At 45.6% G+C, this 23,276-nt stretch overlaps 1 protein-coding gene across 1 annotated transcript in view; it reads right to left on the reverse strand.

The window, feature by feature from the left end:
- Positions 1 to 17,278, reverse strand: part of LOC126982537 (cytochrome P450 3A41-like) — a 17,862-nt gene extending 584 nt beyond the window's left edge. The window contains exons 1-7 of the mRNA XM_050834676.1: positions 17,259 to 17,278; positions 6,440 to 6,620; positions 5,382 to 6,058; positions 4,611 to 4,829; positions 2,833 to 2,893; positions 2,144 to 2,334; positions 1 to 1,560 (exon numbers count right to left, since the gene is read on the reverse strand). The exon at positions 1 to 1,560 is cut by the window's left edge and continues 584 nt beyond it. Coding sequence (XP_050690633.1) covers positions 1,391 to 1,560; positions 2,144 to 2,334; positions 2,833 to 2,893; positions 4,611 to 4,829; positions 5,382 to 6,058; positions 6,440 to 6,615 — 1,494 coding nt within the window. The 5' untranslated portion in view covers positions 6,616 to 6,620; positions 17,259 to 17,278 and the 3' untranslated portion in view covers positions 1 to 1,390. The remainder of the gene's footprint in view (positions 1,561 to 2,143; positions 2,335 to 2,832; positions 2,894 to 4,610; positions 4,830 to 5,381; positions 6,059 to 6,439; positions 6,621 to 17,258) is intronic.
- Between the last annotated feature and the right edge of the window lie 5,998 nt (positions 17,279 to 23,276).

Genomic DNA, 23,276 nt, shown 5'->3' on the forward strand with positions numbered 1-23,276 from the left:
CTGAGAACAGGTACACACATTGTGAAAGCACATTCTGATGACCTCTTTCTTTTCTTTGCTCCTGACATCCTTTTCATCCCCTGCTGCGCCTTAACGAACTTCTCAACACACGAGACGGCCGCTGGCGTGCCGGAACTCGTCTCTTTAATATCACATTCGCGGCTGAAGGACGAACCCTTATTTTTGGGCCATTGTGTGCCCGGAGCGCCTAGCGAGCGAGCCCTCCTCAAGGCCGAGAAGGGATGGAAACCTGCTGGAAACGACAATACCGTGACTCAGAACTATCGCCTCCGAGGTGGGACGGAACACCTGGGCTCCGTCACACGTCATCAATGGCAAGGTGTTGTGACGGGTCCTCCCCTTCCCTCCGCTTCCCTGCCCTTCGGAGAGACACACTCATGACCCCAACAACAGCTTAAGAATCCCCGTGAACTTATTAAAGTGCTAAGAGAAGCTGACCAAGAGATAAATAACAGAAAATAAGAAAATAATACCAACGGACTTTTTTTTTTTTGCCCTTAAGTTGTTTCCTTTACTGTACAAGAAAAAAAAATGCTGCATCTATTAGTCAAGCGGTAGATGCCAAAAGAATGACCTTATTTTATTCCAGAAGTTTTTTACTGGGGCAAATTTTCCGGATTTTGGTGGACCGGGAAATTATTTGGTGGAGAAGGTTGCTATTTGGCGGGACTAGGTTGCTTTTTTGCTTGGCCAGGAAGTTGTTTGATGAGGTTAGGTCGCCTTTTTTTTTTGGGGGGGGGGTAGGGGAGGGGGGGCTATGTTCACTTTTGGTTGGGCCAGAAGGTTGTTTGGTGGGGGTGTTATGTTGCCTCTTGGTGGATCTTGGTTGCTTATTGGAGAAGAAATTTTGCTTTTTTGGTAGGTTCAGGAATTGGTTTGGTTTGTCTGTGTTGTAGAATTGGCGGAGAAATTTTGCCAGGAAACTGTTTGGTAGAGTTAGATTAATACTGGGTGGAGCTTTGTTATTCTGGTTAGTTTGCATTATTGGAGTTTGCATAGCGGGTAGAGTATTCATTTTGGTGGTATGTATTTTGCTGATTGGATTTTTCGCGGTACACATCTTAAAGGAAGATTTTTTTTTTTTTTTCAGGTCGGTTTAGGTGCGTTAGTGTAACCTTTTGGCTGTGTGTTTCGATAACCGTAACCTGCTATGTGAACGCCAGGGGACCAAAAATAGCGAAACCGTCACTAGATGATCCCCACGCGGCATTGCCATCTTCATTTTCCTTAGTAATTGCATTGATAAGATTCGTAACCAAAAAACTACCCCAAAAAAGGACGTCTTATATAACTATTAACGAAAGCTGAGGAATCTGAAAATGAGCTTGCGTTCTGATGCCTAAACTCCGCCGTCTTGTAAGAGTTGTCTTCATTTCTCCGTCAGCGGCGTCAACAACATCGTCACGCCGTTACTGGGTCTGAGGGTCAAGGGAGAGTTTTCGAACCGCAGCTCCTCCTGTCCGGGCGCCAACTGCAAGTCAGCCACCAAGACGAGGTGAGCCAGGGCCGCCTTGACTTCCATGAGGGCGAATCGCATTGCTGAACTCGGGGAAAAGAAAGAAGGAGAAACATCAGAAAAGGTTTCCCACAGAAGAGTCAACATTTTGGCCATTAATATACTTTGTTCAGAAGGTAAAAATACACGAAAAAAAAGGTTCATCATTCAGTAACTACTTTGTACACGGTTACATGGAAAATAAGCCCCACCCACGCTAGCCCAATCCCCAGGATGATCAATTTTCAGCTTCATCGGCGTGCACCAATCACATGCAGCCTGAGGGGAAGAGAGGACAGAGCCAGCTTGTGATTGCCTAATGACGTGCGCTTAACAAAAAAGGAAAAGGGGCTTATGGCAATATTCGTAAGCATTTAGAGGTTCAATCATACATATTTGACAAGGCTTTTGTAGGAGTTTTGGGCATTTCCAGGGGTAGGTTTATAACCCTTTTTGTAGTTTGACCATTCTTGTGTACCATAAACTTAAAACCAGACTCATTAGAACCCGATTGATCTTCTTTTCGGGCTTTGGAAATATTTAATGTGAGAGGCGGAAGTGTTTGAGAATACCGACCTTACTCTCGATTGAACTGTAAACATTCGAACCTGCACGCCAGTCGCTCACCGAAGCAGTTTCTGGGACCCATGCCGAAGGGTATGTGCGTGAAGCTCTGGATCTTGTCTCTGTTCTTGGGCAGGAAACGCTCCGGCCTGAACTCCTCGGGGTCGGGCCAGTACTGCGGGTCGTGGTGGAGGCTCCAGACGGGGACGATGATCAACGTCCCGGGCTCCAGGATCAGGTCGGTGCCGGGAACACTGAAAGAGGCGGGGCATGTTAACCATTATATTCGCGTAATTCATGCATTTTTTTCCTTTTTACAGTAAAGGAAACATCTCAAGGGCAAAAATGAATGGGAGAAAAGCCCGCTAATCTATGCTCCAATATAAGAAAGTGTAGATGCATCGCCAAAATAGAGGTCAATTTTGGGTGGAGAGGTGTCTTGATACTCTCCTCTTATATTAGGAAATAATAAATTCTACAAAATAAAGCTTTAATGTAAAATTGAAGTATTGCCAAAAGAATTATTGCTTACTCTCCTTATTCTGAAAATCCCCACACAAGCCACAGACAAGTTTAAATTAAGCGGTTTGCTGAGTTAAAAGTAAATAAATAACGCTTCAGTATACTTTTTTGTTAAGCACGAAAGAGATTGGGTAAAAGTAAAATCATCACATGCTGAAAGATAAAATACTGCGACGGGAAACTTGATAACTACATGGCAAGTCGAGCATCATGCAGAACGACAGACACACCTGTACTCTTTGGTGCACTCCCGCTCCACCATCGTGCCGGGCGGGTATAGTCTCAGCGTCTCTGTAAAGGGTTTGTCTGGCTTGACCTCAGAATACTCAGTAACAAACATTAAGGTCCAGTTCGACAGTCCAACACTCTGTCATTGTAAGCGCCCAAACCAAACCATATCCACTACAATGATCCGCTATTTCTACTCATTACATGATACTAATAAAGAGATTTCCTGTGTGGTTTCCTAAAATTCCCTCCACCTTTTTATATCAACGCCGAACACTAGAGCTACAAGGAATTTTCGTCGTATTTTGCGTTTGGTTGGGGAGCTTACAAACTTGCTGTATTGGACTGTAAGACTGGCCCTAAGACACAACCTATCAGTGGTCTCTCCGCCTACACCTGAGTTAGAGTATGAGCAAAAAAAGTTAAGTAGACACCTCAGATTAGTGTTCTGAAAATGTTTCTTGCAGCTACATTTCGAGCATTGCCCTCCTCACCCGCTTGCAAGGCTCTTGAAAGTACGGCTCTCTTTGAACGAAAGGATGGAAAACCGAGTCAGCAACAACTAAGAAAGGATGAACACTCGGTCGGTAAATGAAGGCAAGCGCCGAGGAGTACTTTGCCTTCCCCACTCTACGACGCCATCCTCTGGTGTCCCTCCGAACAAGTGTCTAAGTAGGTCCCCTTCCCGTCCCAAGTAGTACCCCAAGGCAAGATCCAATGACTTGCTCAGTCCTTGTGAACGCCCACTTGGCTTCCTCCACTCAAGCAGGGTCGACTTCTAGGTAGCGTGCCACATGCCAATTTAGCTGGATATGGCGTTCCCGGACTACGATCGTAAAAACCTCGATTCAATCATGGAGTAAACGACCAACCATACTCCATGATTTTACGTGGACACTTGCACGAAATTCGTCCATTTCTCTCTTTCAAGTCACCGTTCAGTGTCCATACCTCAACAATAAAGTAACTCAGGGAGACCAAGCGACATCCTATTATTTGCCTTTCTGCACATATAAGTATATTAACAAAGCCACATATTCGCGCAGTCCCTAACATTCGGGATAGGACATGGGGTGGAGGGGTTAAATTAGAACGTCGCAAGGGTAGGATGGAGTATTCATAAGTTAGAGAGAGGGGGATGGAGAGCGTTGGGAAGGTCCTTCGTCCTACAGTGGACTAAGTGGGTGATAAGGATGATGATTATTAAATTGGTGGTGATATTGACGATCGGGACTGCCGTGTCTCGTCCCACCATGTCAAAAACAGCGTGCGTCTTATGGCAAGTTTCGTTACTTTATCTCAAAACAGTATATCATGAAAGAATGAAGTTGCTTCGCTAAGTTTTCAGTAAGCGTCAGCAAGTATACAACGTGTTTAAAAAATCATTTGATTGAATTCATTAACACCTGTTGGCAAAATTTTGTCAGGAGAACGTGTCATACCGTCGCTTAAAGCCACGACGTGTCCCGCCAGCTCTACGAGTCGACACAGCGGGCTTGTAATCTCCCGTACCAAATGATAAAGACCACCAAAAACTCATGCAGACAACATATAGGAAGTCCCTAAGTATTTGGTGACCATCATGGAGAATATTGGTTGATTTGGGCGCTTTCGATGACACTGTGTTGGGCTGTGGAGACAACTCATGCAGACAACATATAGGAAGTCCCTAAGTGTTTGGTGACCATCATGGAGAATATTGGTTGATTTGGACGCTTTCGATGACACTGTGTTGGGGTGTGGAGACTCGCTGCAGGACACTAGGTATATGTGGACGCACCGTTCAGGCAGGCGTCCAGGAATTTGGCCTCCATGACCCCCTGGTAGGTGACGGAGCCGTGTTCCTTCACAAGTTCTTGCATCTCGTGACGGAGGCGTTGTTGGTGCCGGGGATACCTGGCCAGAAGGGTGCTGGCGAGGGTGACGGTGACGGCGGTGGTGTCGTAGCCAGACATCAGGAAGAGAACGCTCTGGGCCACCAACGTGTTCTCATCAAGCACTGGAAAAATAAACCAGCTGTGTTCACCAATCAATAGAAACCTAAGCCCGCTGTGTTCACCAAGCGCCTACAGGGTATTACAAAAACATACAATCAGGAAAATTATTGTATACAGCTCATGGATGAAATATTTTGCCTCCTTTATCTACGGTTACATTTTCTTGAAAGTAATGATAGGTTGTACTACACTTATTTCAACTCAGCAATCTTCCGAGGTGTGTGTGTGTGTGTGTGTGTGTGTGTGTGTGTGTGTGTGTGTGTGTGTGTGTGCGCCGTCGATGCCCATCCTTCAACAACCGTATGGTTCTTAACAGAGATCAGTTAGCAGCCACGCACACGAGGGTTGCGTTGCTGAAGGGGCTGCACAAGTGGACCACGTAATTTAGACTTTTTGTTTGTTAAGAATTCCTGATTAGTCACGGAGTTTGCTTCGCGGTAATTCATGAAAACATGAAAAAAGATAAACACTTCTGATCCTTTGCATGGCATTCTTTTAAAACGCTTTCTTTTAACTCGCGTCGAAGAGGATATCCTTGTATACGTAGTAATTACCTCTCTTGCCGGAATGAAGACCATCTTCAGCGTCCCGCGCCTCCAGCAGAATATCCAGGAAGTCTCCACGCCTCTGCCGCCCCTTCTCCCGAGCCGCTGTGGCCTCCCTGGATACCTTGGCGAAAAATTCCATTTCAGGAGTGTCTGCTTTGAGTCCTAGGGCAGTGTACAGCCTAGGCATGGTTACCATCAAAGCAAATTTCATCTTTCTCAACCCTTCAATTCTGAAGAACGCCTCTGCCTTTTCGGCAAATATAGGCTGCGAGTCAGAGAAAGAGTTGCAGTCAATGCCAAAAGCACAAGAGGCTATTGTGTCCATACTAAAGCGGTTAAACATGTCCTTCATGTCCACGGGCCGATTGTTGGCGGCTTTCTTGAGGCAGAAGGACACGAGGCTGTGCACCTTCTCGCAGACCAAGTGATACATGCCGCGCATCTTGCCCGTGGAGAACGTGGGTGACATGAGGGAGCGCAACTCCTTCCAGTCGTCGCCGCGCTTGTTGCTGAGCACCTTACTCATGATGGAGCCCGGCTGGTCCCCGACGACGCGCCGATCCACGAAATGCTCGAAGTCTTTCACCAGGAAGTGTTTGAGGAGGTCGGGGTCAGCTACGATGAGGGCGGGGCTCAGAAATTCGTAAGCGCCCCAGATCTTGTGCCTCCGATACTTGCGATAAAACTGTTGGGTGGAAAGAAAATTGGAATCAGCTAGCGTAAGGTTATTACAACAGCTTAATGAACAGAAACAATTAACAAGTCACAAATGGCCTCTTTTGCACCACAAGGCATCAAATGCTAACCACCTGTAAAAGTTTAAAAGTTTTGGCCCAGCTATTCGTTCCAAATATTACTGTTATGTAATGTTTTTTTTCCACTTCGCTAGATAACCACAAGACCTCAAGTCACACCTCGGCAATATAGAACTTGTTACTGTCACAATTCTACTTCGGCCGGGGTGACACCGGCGGCCTGGGGATTCTACTGAGCCCAAATATGAGAGCAAGTCTTGAGTGTGGCAGCATCATTCAGCGTTCCTCAACTCCTCGCTTTCACAACTTAACTTATCCACGAAGAACCGACGCTGGGAGGAGAAGAGCTCGTGTGTGTGGCCCAGGAACGTGACGGCTGGCGGGGAGATGATGCCCCTTGAGGACCAATAGCTGTGGCACCGGCGGGAGTATGCCCACACCAGCACCACCACCGCCCCCACCAACAGCCACGTCACCACGCCCATCCCTGCTGGAGGAGCCAAGAAATAAAACTCGAATCTGTTATGGTTAAATTCGTGCAACAAATAAACACAAATAATGAACAAATCACAAGTGTATCTTTTTAGAATCACAAGGCTGCAAACGCTGATGTAAAAAAAATAATAAAGATAATACGCAATAAGATCCGAATATATACAAGCGTTACCATTTATAGATGTTGACGGATGGTTAGTCATATGGCGGCTCTGATACGAAAACTTCAAATTCCAACGAATACGAATGAGGAAAACTCAATAATAAGTACAGCATTTTTTTAGCAACACTAAAATATGTTGCCACGTTTCTATATATGCTTATAAATATTTAATTCATAATTAGTGGGCATGACTAATAGAGAAGGTGATTCAGGTGGTGTGTTAGAGTTTGCCCATAGTGTTTTCCGGATCCCTTGGGTCATAAATAACTGATCTGGAAGGGGGGCAAAAAAAAAATGTCCCCATGGGTTCCGGGGGTACGAAAATACATCTCTTATTTATCGCGTTTATTTCTACTAGCAGATAACATTAATTCATGAATGATATATAATTTTTTTATATTTTAAGACATGAGGAATCCGAATATACCATTATTCTGTGGATTAGGTTTAGCTAAAAACCAGTATAACTCATTTATGCAAGAAAATGGCCGGGAAAAATATGATAATTGATATAATCCTTCCAGAAACATGAATATGGACTTGAATACTGAAAAATCCTTCTAAATAAAAGTTATGCACCACTGAATTACCTATAAAATGACACCAGAACGAGGACCACTGGACGCCACTGAGTAAACGCCAGTGTGGACGGGACTCGGGACAGTGTGACTCGCTCAGTTGTAACTACGCTGATTCAAAATGACTTGAATCAAATGATTCTTCATGATTTCATGATTTAAATCGAATCGATTCGCTTAGTGTCAACGCAGCCGTAAGGTACAACAAGTGATAAGGATTGATTGTGTTTGTTAACCAAGATTTTAGATTCATCCCCTGCCTTTCTTTACCTTGGCAGGAGTTGCTCTTACTAGGGGTATGTTAAGTGGTTGAGTGATTGTGGGTCACGTCAGGCGGAGCGGATCTGCAGTGTTTAGGGCGAGGCGGATCGGGGTCAGTGGCGTGAGGTCTGTAGGCTAAAGTGTAAACTAAATTCGTGTCACCCAGTTATTTATTTTTTGTTTCCATTGAATGCACCAGAACACGTCTTAATTTATATAGCCCCCATAATAACAGCAACTTATTAAACTTATATTTCAAGGGTGATTTCATGATTTATTATGTATTTTAAAAGATAATGTTCGGGCAATTTTTTTGGACACCGCCCATCAGCAGGAGCAATGTTTCGGACACCGCCCATCAGCAGGAGCATGTTTCGGACACCGCCCATCAGCAGGAGCAATGTTTCGGACACCGCCCATCAGCAGGAGCAATGTTTCGGACACCGCCCATCAGCAGGAGCCGAGTTATGAGTAGTTCTATGGGTCTCATACGTGGAACAGAAAGCGTCTCCACCGTTGTTGTTGTTGATAAAGATTTACCCCTTGTATCACTCGGGGAACGGGCCCTTGTCCGAAGACGGCCCGTTAAGAGGGAAAAGATCGCTCCCCCTGCTACGGGCCAGACAAAGGCGGCCCGTAGCAGGCCCGTAGCAGGGTGCCGACAGACCGACTCTATCGGCGATCGAAATCTAGCCAACCAAGTCGGTCTGTCGACGAGGACTGGCGTGTCTCTGTCTCCACCGTATGACAACCACAACTTATTATAAGTACGGCCCCAGGTCACTCAATTAAACCGAGCAAATATGGTTATTTTAACCAATTATAACAATAGAATGCCCCGTCCTAACGCCAAGATAGTATACAAAATAGCTAAAAGCAAATCTATCTCCACATAAGGCGTCATGCACCTTTCCGGTTACAGACGTACCTGTCCACAAACACTGTCCTCTCTTACCGTCGACTAAGACGTAGTGCAGTGTGGCGCAGAAAGAACGGCGTCAGCTGTTGCACTGAGAGTGCGGAGTGCGGCCTTGAGAGGAGCCAAGGAGACTGAGAGATTGAGGGGAGACGATACTGCTACTAAGGACAGGCTTCATTCATGACGCCTGCCCTCAATAGGTGGCAGGACTGTCTCTCAAACAGGGAACTTGACCATGTTTTAGCCTCCTTGTATGTCCTCCTCCTCCTCCTGCTGCTCCTCCTCCACTACTACTACTACTACTTCTACTACTACTACTACTACTACTACTACTACTACTTTTTTCCTACTACTACAAAAAGACACCTCCACCCATGTTTATTTTCCCGACACATAATCATGGAGGACTCCATAAATTGGAGGTCATAAGCACCAACTCTGTTCGCTAATGACTGTGGCATCCAACCGTATCACTAATACTACTTAGCACAACATCTATACATAACATCTTATCCTCTCCTACTACTACTCCTGCACTACTCATGTCTCTCCCGACCCACCCTAATGTCACTCTCCACCACTGTGGCCTCATAGTCCATATCGGAAATGTTGGTGGCTTTTGGGCCAGTGTCTGGTGTCCCTACTACTACTACTACTACTACTACTACTACTACCACTACTTCAGCTGATAAAGCTGCCGTTGTAGTGGTGGTGGATCTACTAGTTAGTGGTGAGGGCGATGTCAACAGAGGCATGTGAAAGGGTGATGACTGAGAGAGAGAGAGAGAGAGAGAGAGAGAGAGAGAGAGAGAGAGAGAGAGAGAGAGAGAGAGAGAGAGAGAGAGAGAGAGAGAGAGAGAGAGAGAGAGAGAGAGAGAGAGAGACTATTTTTTTTAACAATATCGGTAGTTAAACGACCGTGGTGATCTTATAGTGCCTATAGTGGTGGTGATGGTGGTGGTGAGGGGGGGCTGTGGGGGGATGGTAGGTTAGAGGTGATGGCTGAGAACACTCCTGCTGTGAACCCAAGACCTATATCGGTGTCCTCCTCATCCCGCCTCCTCCTCCTTCCCCCTCCTTTTCCCTCCTCCCTCCTCCTCCTTCTCCTCCTCCTCCTCCTGCTCTTACTCCCTCCACAATTGTATGAAAGAGAAGGAACAGGCTGGAGATATAAATAGACAAAACGTGTTGAGATAGAACAGGAGGGGAAAGAGGAAGAGGAGGAGGAGGAGAAGGAAGAAAGATATGAATGAAGCAGAAAGAAATGTTATGATTTTCTGAGGAAACAAAAATGGGGATCAACACAAGAAGTAGGATATGTTAGGAATGTATGAGATGTAGATGTAGATGTAGATTTAGTGATAGCTGCAGTGGTAGTTGTAGTAGTAGTAGTAGTAGTAGTAGCAGTAGTAGAAGTAGTAGTAGCAGCAGTATTATTATTATTATTATTATCATTATTATTATTAGTTTTAGTAGTAGTAGTAGTAAAAGGATATTTGATTGAATGAAAGTTTATTTTTCCTCTTGGTAGTGGTAGTAGTAGTAATAGTAGTAGTAGTAGTTATTGCAGTAAAAATAGCATTTGCAATAGCAAATGTAACAGCAATGGCAATAGCAAGGTAGTAGCAGTAGTAGAAGTAGTAGTAGCAGCAGCAGTAGTAGTAGTAGTAGTAGTAGTAGTAGTAGCAGCAGCAGCAGTAGTAGCAGTAGTAGTAATTTGATTTTTGATTGAATTTTTTTTTTTTCTCCTCGTGGTCTGTGAAGTTGTTTTGTGTGAAGATTTAGACATAGTAGGCAGCAGCAGTAGTAGCAGTAGTAGTAGTAGTAGTAGTAGTAGTAGTAAAAGGATATTTGATTGAATGAAAGTTTTTTTTTTCCTCTTGGCCTCGTGGCAAGTGAGGTTTGTTTGTGTGAAGATTTAGACATAAAAACAAAGCTTTCAAGGTAATTCACGGAGGAGGAGGAGGAGGAGGAGGTAGAGGAGAAAAAGAAGAGGAAGGAAAAGAAAAAAAAATAATGTTTTATAGGTATTAGTAAGCATTGAAAGTTATGCGCTGGTGAAGCGTGGTTACGTTAAAGGGTGACTTAACTCGCGCGGGAAGAAGCACGGAGGAGGAGGAGGAGGAGGCGGAGGAACTGAAAGATACTTAATTGAGTAACAAAGTGGTCAGAGGAAACAAATATTAAGTAGTATAGTAGTAGTAGTAGTAGTAGTAGTAGTAGCAGTGGTAGTAGTAGTAGTAGTAGTAGTAATGGTAGTAGTAGTAGTAGTAGTAGTAGTAGCAGTAGTAGTAGTAGTAGTAATGGTAGTAGTAGTAATAGTAGTAGTAGTAGTAGTAGTAGTAGTAGTAGTTGCAGATGTACGAAAACCTGTCAAGAAAACAACAAAAAAACAGGATGTAAAAGAAGATGCTGGTCATTCAAAACAAGACAATATTTTCGTATCGTAAGACTGAAGAGAATAAGTAAAACGAGGCTCAGGAACACAAGGTTATGTTTGGAGAGGAACGGGCTATGGAAGAGGGGATGAAAGTGTAAAGCCAATATAATCAACGATCATTTTGAGAACCCACTCTCAAACAATGCGGACTCACACACCCACATTTTGTTAAGGCTTTTGGTAGAGGTTATGGGCATCTCCATGGCTAGGTTTTATAATCCCAGTGATAGTCTGACTAAACCTCTGCACCACAAATGTAAGACACACTAATTTTCACGAGAACCCGATAATCTCCTTTGGGTAACCCTCTGTGGCCTTTGTAAATATTATGTTGTGAGAGTGAAAAGCGATTGGGAATACGGGCCATTGTCTTGTGTCCGTCCCTTGCGAAAAAGTCCACGCGGTCGTCCGAGGATTAACTGAATAGGACGATTCATAAAATATATAATTATGTAATAAGATAAATTCTATAAAAAACAGAAATAGGTAAATAAGAAAAATCACTTCAAAATTCACTTGCCTTTAAGAAAGTTATGAAAAAAAATGCATAAAAACCGAAGCAGCGAGATCTTAAAAAATTATCTTCCTGTCTGACTCACAGGATTTTGAAAAGAACAAACGAAGCATGTTTATCCTTACTACAGGTGTGAAAATAGAGAAACATGAACATTGCCAACAAACTCGCAAAGCAGGACAGCAAAAATAACTGCTCTCTGATAGACGGTCACTGTTCCACCCTTAAACCTATCAGCAGTGGTGTTCCGCAAAGCTTTTCTCTCTCTCTCTCTCTCTCTCTCTCTCTCTCTCTCTCTCTCTCTCTCTCTCTCTCTCTCTCTCTCTCTCTCTCTTCCTACTGTTCATTTTTTCTTTTTACTTTCCGCCTATGGCGCCAGTAGGCTTTCTTGGTGGGGCCTTGTTGTTGGCCCAAGACCGTTCTGGCGCAGGCAAATGTTTTTTATAGTGGCGCCATCTTGCGTGCCTCATGCTACGATGGTTAAGTCGCTTGTGCTGCCTGTTTTACTGTATGGCTGTGAGACATGGACACTGAATAGTGACTTGGAGAGGCGTGTCGATGCCTTTGGTACCAAATGTCTTAGCATGATCATGGGTTATCGTTGGAACGACTTCGTGTCGAACCAGCGACTACTCCGTGAAACTGAATCGAGGCCTGTTAAAAACTTAGTCAGTGAACACCAACGTGGCACGCCTCCCGGACGTCGGTCCTGCTCACAGGGTTGTTTCTGTGTGATACAACCCTGAGTGAAGGAGACCAGGGGGACGCCCACGTAACTCATGGCTGGGGTAAGTCAGCCGATCCTGCCGGGAGGGACTTGGGATGGACAGGGCAGCTGCGTGGGAGCTTGCTCGGGGGGACTGCCGGGAGTATGGGAGGCGAGTGAGTGCAACCACGCGCCCCTGGGCGTATGCTCCCCTATAGTTAGTTAGTTAATCCGCTCTCGTATGGAGTATGCATCCCATACGTGTGGGGGCTCCACACACGCTTGCAGCCCTTTTAGAGTAGTCAGAGGCTTCTCTCATCAGACTCCTCTCTTGCGGACAGTCTTCTGCTTCTTAAACTCCGCCATGATTTTGCCTCTACACTCTATCGATAGTCGTATGCTGATCATATATATATATATATATATATATATATATATATATATATATATATATATATATATATATATATATATATATATATATACATATATATTCCTTGGTAGGCTGTTATTTTTTCCGACATCGGGTATTAGAATAGTTCCTCTTCACGACGCTTCTTCCCCTTCATGGGTAATCCTTTTTGCTGGCTCGTCTTTTTGTTACCTGAGGCTGAGGAGGCGATGAGTCACCCTCTCGACCACCTGGAGGAGACGCCCTGACGGGGCTGGTGATGGGCCGGCCTGAGCGGGTCCACGTGCGTGTGTGTGCGTGTGTCCGTTCCTCCGTCCTTTGCCTGAGGCGAGTGTGGCGCCGGGCCCAATGCTACTCAAGACTACCCCTTGCTGGCCTGGTGTGTGTGTGTGTGTGTGTGTGTGTGTGTGTGTGTGTGTGTGTGTGTGTGTGTGTGTAACGAGGGAGCTTGACAGGGATGGAGGAGGAAGTGAAGGAAACGGAGGCATTTGTCTTGCAACATCTGCAGAGTAGCGGAGAGGCAAGGAGGGAGGGAGGAAGGGAGGGAAGGAGGGAGGGAAGGCGTGGGGGAAGGGGAGAGAGTGAGTGGGTAAGAGGAGGGAAAGGTATTTACGAGACGAGGGAGAGAGGGGAAGGGGGAAAGGTGGAACGACTTACGTTTTCTCTGTTTCGTGATCATGCAAGAGATAAGAGAGAAGGAAGGAAGAACTGTGAGGAAAAGAAACGAGGGAATAAGGGAGGGGAGTGAAGGAAAGAAGGCTGGCTGGAGGGACAATGGGTAGGAGGGGGGATGAGGAAAAGGCTGGAACGACTTGAAGCCTCTGTTGTGAAGGTAATTAAGGTCCTGAAAATGTAGTGATAATCGATATTTTACGTTTTTCACCCGTATTTAAATCTCCTCCCCCTTCCTTTGTATCCCCACTCCTCATATGCCTCCGTCGTGCAGTGGCGGCGCCCCTGACTATACGAATCTGCGGGTCTGGGTTTGGTCGATAAATGGGTACCTGGGGAAACCTGGGAGGATAAACTGTGGTAACCCGGGTGTCTTAAAGTGTTCTCTCCCACCACAGGCTCAAAGGGTTAACGTGTCGGAGATGAGCACCGCCGCCACGCGTAGCTATTGTGTACGCTCCTATCTTTACCTCCTTCTCCCTTCCCTTAGTCCACTCCCCTCTCCTCACAGTTCCTCCTCACCTGCCCTTTGCTCTATTTTATTCTCATCAATCTTCCTTTCCCTCCTTTTACTTCCTCACTCCTCCTCTATCTTACTCCACTCCCCTCTCCCCCCAGGTCCTCTTCGCCCCTTATCACCCCCTCTTCCATGCATCTTTCTATAAATCACAGCAACCTTTTCTTTATTTTTTCTCCCATCTCCATTTTGACATTCACTTCTTACCACCCCCATCACCCTCGTCGTCCATAGCAGTCATAGCTCATTGCCACCCATTCCTTTCCCCATTGTTCCCTTTTTCATGGTAATTCGCCTCTTCCCCCTTATACCCATTCCACTTTCATCCACTCTCTTTATTTCTCTTAATTTCCACACTTTTTTTTTGCGCTTTGTTTTCTATGGTTCTCCACTTTCTATATGATCCACCTTCACTGTTTTCTACTAATTTGATCCACTTTTCTCACATCTCTTTATTCCACCTTTCCCTAGTACTTTCCTTCATCTCCACACTCCAGTCCTCTTCATTTTTTTCCCGTCCACTTTCTTATTTTTTTTTCCACTTACACTTTACACTTTTTTTCTTACAATTCTTCTTTCACTCCCTCATCCTATCCCACTTTCTTTCCTTCCTTCTTTCTCCTTTCCTTCTCTCTCTCTTTCTTCATCACTTATATTTTTTTCCTCCACTGATGTTCCTCTTTTTTCTTAACATATCCTTTTTTTCGTCTCCACATCTACCCTATCTTCACTTTCTTCCTTTCCTCTACACAGTTTGTTCCTCACTGATTGCTCCATTTTCTCCACTTTTATCTCCTTTTCCTTCACAAGCATTACACCTACATTTTTTTTCCATCTCCCATCCATCTTTTTCCACCCTCTTCGTTCTTCAATTCATCCACATAATGCTCATTCCATCTTCCCATTCTTTCACGCTCTCAACCACTTAACCTTCACTTTTTTTCCTTCCTGTCTTCTGCACGCCCTTCTTCCACTTTCTTCCTCCTCCCATCCACTTTTTTCCACCCTCTTCTTTCATGCAGTCATCCACATAATTCTCATTCCATCTTCCCATTCTTTCTTTCACGCTCTCAACTATTCCATTTTTTTTTTCCCTGTCTTCTGCACGCCTTTCTTCCACTCTCTTCCTTCTCCCATCCACTTTTTTCCACCCTCTTCTTTCATGCAGTCATCCACATAATTCTCATTCCATCTTCCCATTCTTTCTTTCACGCTCTCAACTATTCCATTTTTTTTTTCCCTGTCTTCTGCACGTCTTTCTTCCACTCTCTTCCTTCTCTCATCCACTTTTTTCCACCGTCTTCCTTCTTCCATTCATCCGCATTATACTCATTCCATCTTCCCATTCTTTCACGCTCTCACCCACTTAACCATTTTTTTCCCCCGTCTTCTTCCACTTCTTCGTACCTTCAATTTCTTACCTTCTTCACCTGTCCCGGTTACCCCCATCCCCACCTACCCATCCTCCCCCGCCCCGCCCCGCCCCGCCCAGGTGGCCACGGGTTGAGCCATTACCTGCGCCCTGCTGCTGATTACGACCCACCGGTGAAGGTAAAGATGACGCCTGGGGCACCTTCCGACCCCTCACCCCGCCTTGCCCCACCCCACACCCCAGTCCTCCCCGCCCCGACCATCCCCGCTGCGTCCAGTCTGCCACGTGCCGTCCCATCCTCCCTCCCTCCCCCACCCCCCATTCCTCACCCCGCCTTCCCCAGACACGCGCCGCCCCTCCACACCCCCTCACCCCTTCACCCATTCACCCCCTGACCCGTCCTGATCCCGCACGTGTCTTGTCTCCCCCTCTCCTCTTCTTCCTCCACTCCCTCCTCCCGGCCGTTTCTTTCCTCCCTCCTTCCTCCACCTTACCTACTTTTCTCCTCCCCTTTTTTCCTCTCTTTTTATTCCTTTCCTCCCTTTATTGACTCCTTTCCTTCTTACCTTTTCTATCTCCCTTCTCTCTCTGTTCATCCCTCCCTTCCTCCATCCTTCTCTCTGTCTATCCCATTCTTCTCTCCCTCTTTTTTTCTCTTCCATTTCTTTTCCTCTCTTCTATCCTTTTCTTCCTTTCTCATTATACCCAGTCTTTTTTCTTCTTTTTTTCTTCCACGTTCCCGCCTTCCTTCCCTCCTTACCCTTGTACAGGCCTTCCCTCACTCCTTCCCTCCTCCCTCTCCCTTCCCTCCTCCATCTTTCCCCCTTCCCTATCCCCCATTTTCCCTCCCTCCTCCCTCTTCACATCTCATCTAATTGACAGTCATGGTTTGAGAAATTTTACGCAGGTCAAGCTGTTTCGGAGGAGGAGGAGGAGGAGGAGGAGGAGGAGGAGGAAGAAAAGGAATGGGGGGAAGGGAAGGGAGGGTAAGAGTGAAGTATATATATACCTTCCTCCTCTTCCTCCCACTCCCTCCCTCCCCCCCCCCCTCGGGCACGTGGGCACCGCTTAACAACTGACTACACAGGAAATTGTTATTGTGATTAAGAAAGTCCGGTAAAAGACAGATGCAACGGTCCACTCTCTCTCTCTCTCTCTCTCTCTCTCTCTCTCTCTCTCTCTCTCTCTCTCTCTCTCTCTCTCGCTCTCTCTCTCTCTCTCTCTCTCTCTCTCTCTCTCATTCACTTATAACCATAGCGAAACTTCTATATCAAAGGTGAGAGAGAGAGAGAGAGAGAGAACAAATTAGTGAAGACAGATAGACGTGAAGACAGACAAACAGGCAAAAATCTGTACATATGGAAAGAGAGAGAGACACACACACACACACGTAATAAACAGAATAAGAGTAGAGAGGCAGGCGACCAGATGGACTGAGTACCACACGGAAGCAATAACCCGGCGGTGGTCTGGCAACGAGCGGTGTTTGTAGACGCAGCAGCGAACTCAATTCACAAGGCACCAAGTAAAGTGTGAGAGAGGGAAGCCAGAAACACTCTATAATACTGTGCGTGCCCCAAGATCGTTCAGTGTGTGGTGGGGGGAGGTTGTGTGTAGAAGTAGATATATTGATATGAAAATTGATCGAGAAAATAGTATATACACATCACTGAGACTCATGTTTAATCACAGTATTGCCTTCCCTTATTTAAACACCATCATCATCATCATCATCATAATAATAATATTAATAATTATAATGATATATGTGGACAATATTGAGTTGCTTGCCACATAGCATCATGAGGGTTTTAAAATCTCTGTCGTGGCGGGACACAGGGCAGGGAAGCCGTCAACCCTTTCTGCGTTAATTCTTCACAGACATCCTTGTTATACTCGTGTTATTATGCATTGCCCTCGTATGTGTCTTTAGAGAGAGGAAAACAACAAGATGTGCTCAGGTTCTGCTCACATATCGTCACTTGTATTCCTGTGATGCAGCAAAGACACCCTGGTGGAGGCCATTCGTTCCTCAACACCACAGACACCTTCAGCAGCGGAATACACTTGTAACCATACCTGTAGCTGTGGCATCGGCGGCTGGGTTATGCACGGACGGATGTTTGTAGCCAAGTCGCGAAATGGATAAGTGAATGGGTAAAAGTAGTGAAGTTGGGGAACAGGATCTGTGGCGTGTTGGTGAGGTTTGGCTGCTCGGCGTTGACTGACAGAGTAAAAGTGTTATGCCAGCATTTTTGGCATCACGTCGTCATGTCGGCACAGAAACATAAATTATATAATTGTGAATATGTTTGCCATGTTTGACGGTAATGAAATGGAGGCAGGTGTACTGGAGTGTGTTATGATTCATGTAGACGATTATGCTTGTGAACTGCAATGCCATATTGTGAAGTTAGCAGCGAAGTGAAGCGATGGTGTGGCGCTCGGTGGTGGTGGGCAGATGTCTGTACGCCCAAATTGTCGACGCAGCAGTAAAGCGGCGTCCACTCTATAGGTGACCAGGCCCGGAACTCCGTCTTTGGCTTCTTATAGTGTGGACGCTCACCCCCCTTGCCCCCTCGTCAGTCCGTCTGATTCCGCGATGGCCCACCCATATTGTGGGAGAGATAAGAGTGCTGACTGGGGCGCCCGGGGGCGCCTGCATGAGGCCCTCCTCTGACTGGGTTAAAGGCCAGAAGCAGGACAACAGTGTCAAGGGCAACACCTCAGAGCCACACGTCTCCACCTACGAGTGCAGCAAGGATATCAGGAGAGTTGACTGTCCCGACTAAGTGTAGGTATCAATTTGGCCTGTAGTGTACACAAAATGACCTTTGTGTTTGTTATTAGCTTTGTGACGATAGTAATGGCTACTCTGTACTGAGTCTGTTTGGTCTGTGGTGATGGCGGTCGTGCTATTTTCTAGATGTGACCGCTTCTGAATAAAGGGAGCGAGTTCTATATTAAGGTGACTGACACAAGCTGTGTATACACAGCTTGTGTCAGTCACCTTCATCCCACCAAGGCGCTGACGGCGCCGACAATACCCTCGTGCGTGCGTGGCTTCATGCGTGCGCGCGGGAGAATATCAACATTCCTGAGTTGTCCTTACATTTCGTAGTCACATATCATAACAGCACAGGCACGCTGGCCGCAGTCTGCGTCCCCGTGGGAGGAGGCTCATCCTGCTCACAACAACATGACATTGTATTCGGGTTCTGCTCGCCAGTTGTGGCCCCCCGCGGCTGACGTAAGAGTGGGAGTGGGACGTCTGTGAAAATACCCGCGCTCCGCCTCCTCCTCTTCGTCCTCCGCCTCTTCCTCCTCCCCCGCCTCCTCCTCCGTCGCCTCCTCATGTTTCTTTCCTCTTGCTCCTCGGCGCGGCTTGTCAGTGACGTGCGGCTGTGACGGTGAGCTTTAGGTGGTTTAGGATGTATTGCAGTGCAGTGTATTGCAGTTGCCGGTTTCAGACCAAAAGCTGTCGCACTACCCACACCGATAACGATAATGATAAGCTTTGGTGTTAAAATCGTTAATTCTTAATATATTTTTTTTAGGTGAGGGGGCAATTGTTATGGGTCAGCAACCGGAAAATGCAGTGTTCTGAGTACGATAAAGTGGTAACGCTGGGGGGTCGAAGGGGAGAGGGGCGCCACGTGTTTGAGCCGTGACCGAGGAGAGCGTGAGGGGCTGGTAGGGTCGGATTTCGGGTCACGTGGCTGTGGGGTGGTGCTCCTCAAGGACTGGTGCCTTGATGGTGCTGCCTCCTGGTGCAAGCGGAGAGTGAGAAAGGAAGGGGGAAGGGGGTATGAGGCAGCGTCATGTCCTCATCTTCTTCACGGGCTTGTAAGGTCTGCTTGCTGTCTGCTTACTCACGTGTTGAACCTTCTGGTGGGAGGGAAGGAAGGGGCGGTGAAGTATTGTGTCATGTCCTTATTATCGGGGGCTGAGAGTTGTTATCGTAGTAGTGGCAAGAGTAGTAGCAGTATTATTATTATTATTATTATTATTATTATTATTATTATTATTATTATAAGTATCATAATTTATCATAATCCTCCTTCTCTTCTGCCTTCCCATTCTTTCGCCTCCCTCCCTCCCCTCCCCGCCAGTCGTCGCCAGGGTCGTCGTCCCTCCGCGGCAGTTCCTCGCGTCGTGGTGTCTCGCCGCCTCCTTATCGCGGGGCGGGTCCGGCTTTCTCCCGGCAGTCTGTGTTTGCACCTGGCGGACCGGTAATTGCTGTCGCGCCAGGCGAGGTGAACGCTTAATTAGGCTCGTGTCGATATTTAGAGCTCATCAAAAGTTTGACCGCACGGAAAATAAGAACCGCAGACCCTGGTGATGGACTTCCGGGTGACCGATCAATATGTGTTTATGAACGCCTTCGTTGACCTTCCTGCTGCATCTTTTGCCATCTGTAAGCTTCCGTGATAATCTTGGCCTCACCTTTACCATGATATACATAGACCGTGTCGTTGGAGGCTACAAGAAGTGACTACATTGAATTTTGTTATGAATGTTGTCGTTGTTGCTCCCTTTGTTGTTTGCCATATAAACATTACGTGATAGACTTCCACACACTTGCCATGTCGCATAAACCGTGCATTTAAAAGCTACAAGACCTGTCCACGCTGGATATATTTATGACTGTTTTTGTCCTTGTTTTCCTTTGTTTCTTTTGCAATATATACCTCTCCTCATAAGCTTGTCCACACACTGTCATATCACAAAAAAACATATATTCGGAGGCTACAAGAATTCAAAAGGCCAAATTGGAACTTAAAAAGACCCCATCGAGAGTAAGAGTTAATGAGTGTATTATAGGTGCAGTCCTCTGTATATTGTTTACCTGTGTGCTCATTATCAAATACTAATCAAGTCAAATCAGTCAAACACACCTGCTTCATAATTCCACGTGAAGTTTTGGCAGCTGGTTCGGCCAAACGTTCCCAAGAAGGTGATTCACCACAACATTCCTAAAGCATTAAAACAAGATTCTTTAAGCGTTAGCACAAGAGTCTCATCAGGGTGTTGATTAAGGCACATTCCCATATGTTCACACACTTTCGGCTCTCACAACAGCTGTTTCCAAAGGCTACAAAGGAGATTAGTTAGGTTATTATTAGTGTTTATCATGTTCAGGGTGCAGAAGCCTTGTCAAACTATCACTAGGCTCACGAAACTACCCACGGAACTCCCCACAACCTCTACAAAAGCCTTATCAAATGTAGGTGTGTAGGGCCCGAGAGGTATGACAATGTGGGCCGCAGTCAGGAACGCTTGACCCGGAGGCATTTTCTCGAAGTCTGTACGGGTATGTGCCGACTACTCTTGAACAGGGCAGAATAGGTTAGGTTAGGTTATCTAAGATTTGGTTGAAGTTATTGAAGGTAATTTTGAGTGGGAATCACGATGAGAGTATTTCCCAGAACGGCCTGTGGTTAGTTTCGAAGTTACAGCTGAGCATCTTCACTCAGGGACCACATATACCCGCAGAGACTTCGGGAATTTGCGACCCGGAGGAGTGTCTGCATGAAGGGAGTTCCAGTGTGGTGGTGCCAGTGCGGGGTCACGCGCCTTCCACGTCCCAAGACCAGGAATAGGAGCCACGTGTGAACCATTAGAAAGAATTTTTGTTTATTATTTGTTAATGCAAGAGACGGGAACAAAGATCAAGGTTAATTATCCCCTCTTATGTTCTTCTTCTCGGCATTATTATCCCAAATTAGAACTTGTTGCTGGTGCGTATGACCGTCCTCCACTGTGGTCTGTTTTATTTTATTGGTCATTGATTTTTTTGTGTGGCTTTCGTTTCTTCTTTTACGAAATTGACCTCTCTTTCGGCCACCTCTTTGGATTGTTTTTAGGAGCAGCGAGTAGCGGGCTTTTTTATATTATTGTTTCCTCTTTTTGTGCCCTTGAGCTGTCTCCTTTGTTGTAAAAAAAAAAAATCTTCCCACCTCTTCCTCGGTCTCCCTGTCTTTCCCCTTCCTACCTTATTTTTCTTCTCGGCGATATTATCCAAAAATTAGAACGTGTTGCTTGTGCGTTTGAGCGGCCTCCACTATGGTCTGTTTTTATTTGTTCATTGAGTTTTTTGGGGTTTCGTCTCTTTATTTACACAATCCATCCACCTCTTTTCCTTCTTCCCTGTTCTGTATTTTCTTCTTCTTATATTATTTGTTTATTAATGTTTTGCTTCGCCTTCCTTTTCGCATTTCATCCACCTCTTTCTCAATCTCCCTCTCTCTTGTCTTCCCTGTACTTCCATTCTCATTATTTTTTTCTTTATACTTCCTCTCTTCTTATCATGTGTCCAAGTCTTTACAATCTAGTTATTCCTTCATACTAATTATCCATTCCAAAGATTCACGAGGGGAAAAATAACAAACCCAATATTGTTTTAGTTTTTTTTTTCTTTGCACCTTCCCAAACAAAAAAAAAAAAAAAACAATAAGAGAAAACGGAAAAAAATTACGACCAATATTTTTTTTTCTTTGTAGCTGCCTAAATAAAAGGAGAGAAAACGTGAACTTTCCCTCCTGCTAAAAATATCACGAACTTGGAAGTCGTACAGCGTGAAGGAACACGTTCGTCACTTCCGCGTGCCACAAATACAAGGAAAAAAAAGCGCTGGTCAGGATCGAAACTAGGCGAGTGTGTGTGTGTGTGTGTGTGTGTGTGTGTGTGTGTCGGAAACAACCTCAACACACTTCCCAGTTCCCTAATTTATAAATCAAAGGCAGGCAGGCAGAAAAGGAGAGAGAGAGAGAGAGAGAGAGAGAGAGAGAGAAGTGAGGGTTGGAGGGGAGACTGAGAGGAAGGTAAAGTCGCCTGTTGCCTCCCCTCACCCTCTTCTATTATCCTTACTTTCCTCTTCACTCCCCTCGTTCTTTCCCTCTTCTCTCTCTTCCTCCTCTCCTAATCCAACCCCTTTCTTTTCTTCCCTTCCTCCCTTTTTGTGTGTGTGTGTATGCCGAACAACGTGACAAGAGGGGGAGAGGGAGAAATAAAAGAAAAACACATCCCTTAAATCCTTGAGCTGCTTCAGACACAGACCGACAACAATGTACCGTTTAAATTCGTCTCTCACGGCAAGGGCACGACACACGACTGGTAATGTTGGCTTTTACTGGTAGCCCGGTAACGTATACTCCCATGTCTTTCTCTGCCTGTGTGGTGGATAGTGGAATGTTTCCCATGTGGTATTGTTGTGCTGGATATCCCCTCCCAAGCTGCAGGACTTTACATTTTTCTTCATTGAATTGTATCAGCCACTTTTTGTTCCATTCCTGTAGCTTGGTGAGGTCTGACTGTAGGAAATCCGCAGTCAAGGGGTTAAGGAAAGAGCACTATGACGTCAGCGGAGACTCTGGACCATGCCTGCCCGAATATTGCCTACCCTGTGACTTACAATACATTATTTCTGGAGGCGATTACCAAGACGACACTGACAAATAGGAGTCCTCGATTCTGATAGTTTGTGTTATCTTATGCAGTATGGTGTCGTGGTTTTCTTTTGTTTTTCTTATTATGTGTTATTTGGACTCTCTGTAAGAAGAAAAAGAAGAAAAAGAAAAGAAGAAGAACAGAGATAAGATAAAGAACAAGAAATACAAGAAAACAAGAATGTAAATAAAAAAACATGCTCAGAGAAACGCCTTCTCATAGTCCCGCCAGCGTTGTCATCACCTCATTTAATGTAAAAAAATAAAAAATAAATAAAAATAAAATAAAAAAAAAAATTATGTGAATAAGAATCCGGGTCATTTTCCTGCAACGGGAAGTCCACTGATACAGAAAATGATGTGTGTGTGTGTGTGTGTGTGTGTGTGTGTGTGTGTGTGTGTGTGTGTGTGTGTGTGTGTCTCTCTCTCTCTCTCTCTCTCTCTCTCTCTCTCTCTCTCTCTCTCTCTCTCTCTCTCTCTCTCTCTCTCTCTCTCTCTCTCTCTCTCTCTCTCTCTCTCTCTCTCTCTCTCTCTCTCTCCCTCTCTCTCTCTCTCTCTCTCTCGCTCTCTCTCTCTCTCTCTCTCTCTCTCTCTCTCTCTCTCTCTCTCTCTCTCTCTCTCTCTCTCTCTCTCGCTCTCTCTCTCTCTC

This window comes from Eriocheir sinensis, chromosome 51 (genome assembly GCF_024679095.1).
Source record: "Eriocheir sinensis breed Jianghai 21 chromosome 51, ASM2467909v1, whole genome shotgun sequence".
In the NCBI taxonomy this organism is placed as follows: Eukaryota; Metazoa; Arthropoda; class Malacostraca; order Decapoda; family Varunidae; genus Eriocheir; species Eriocheir sinensis.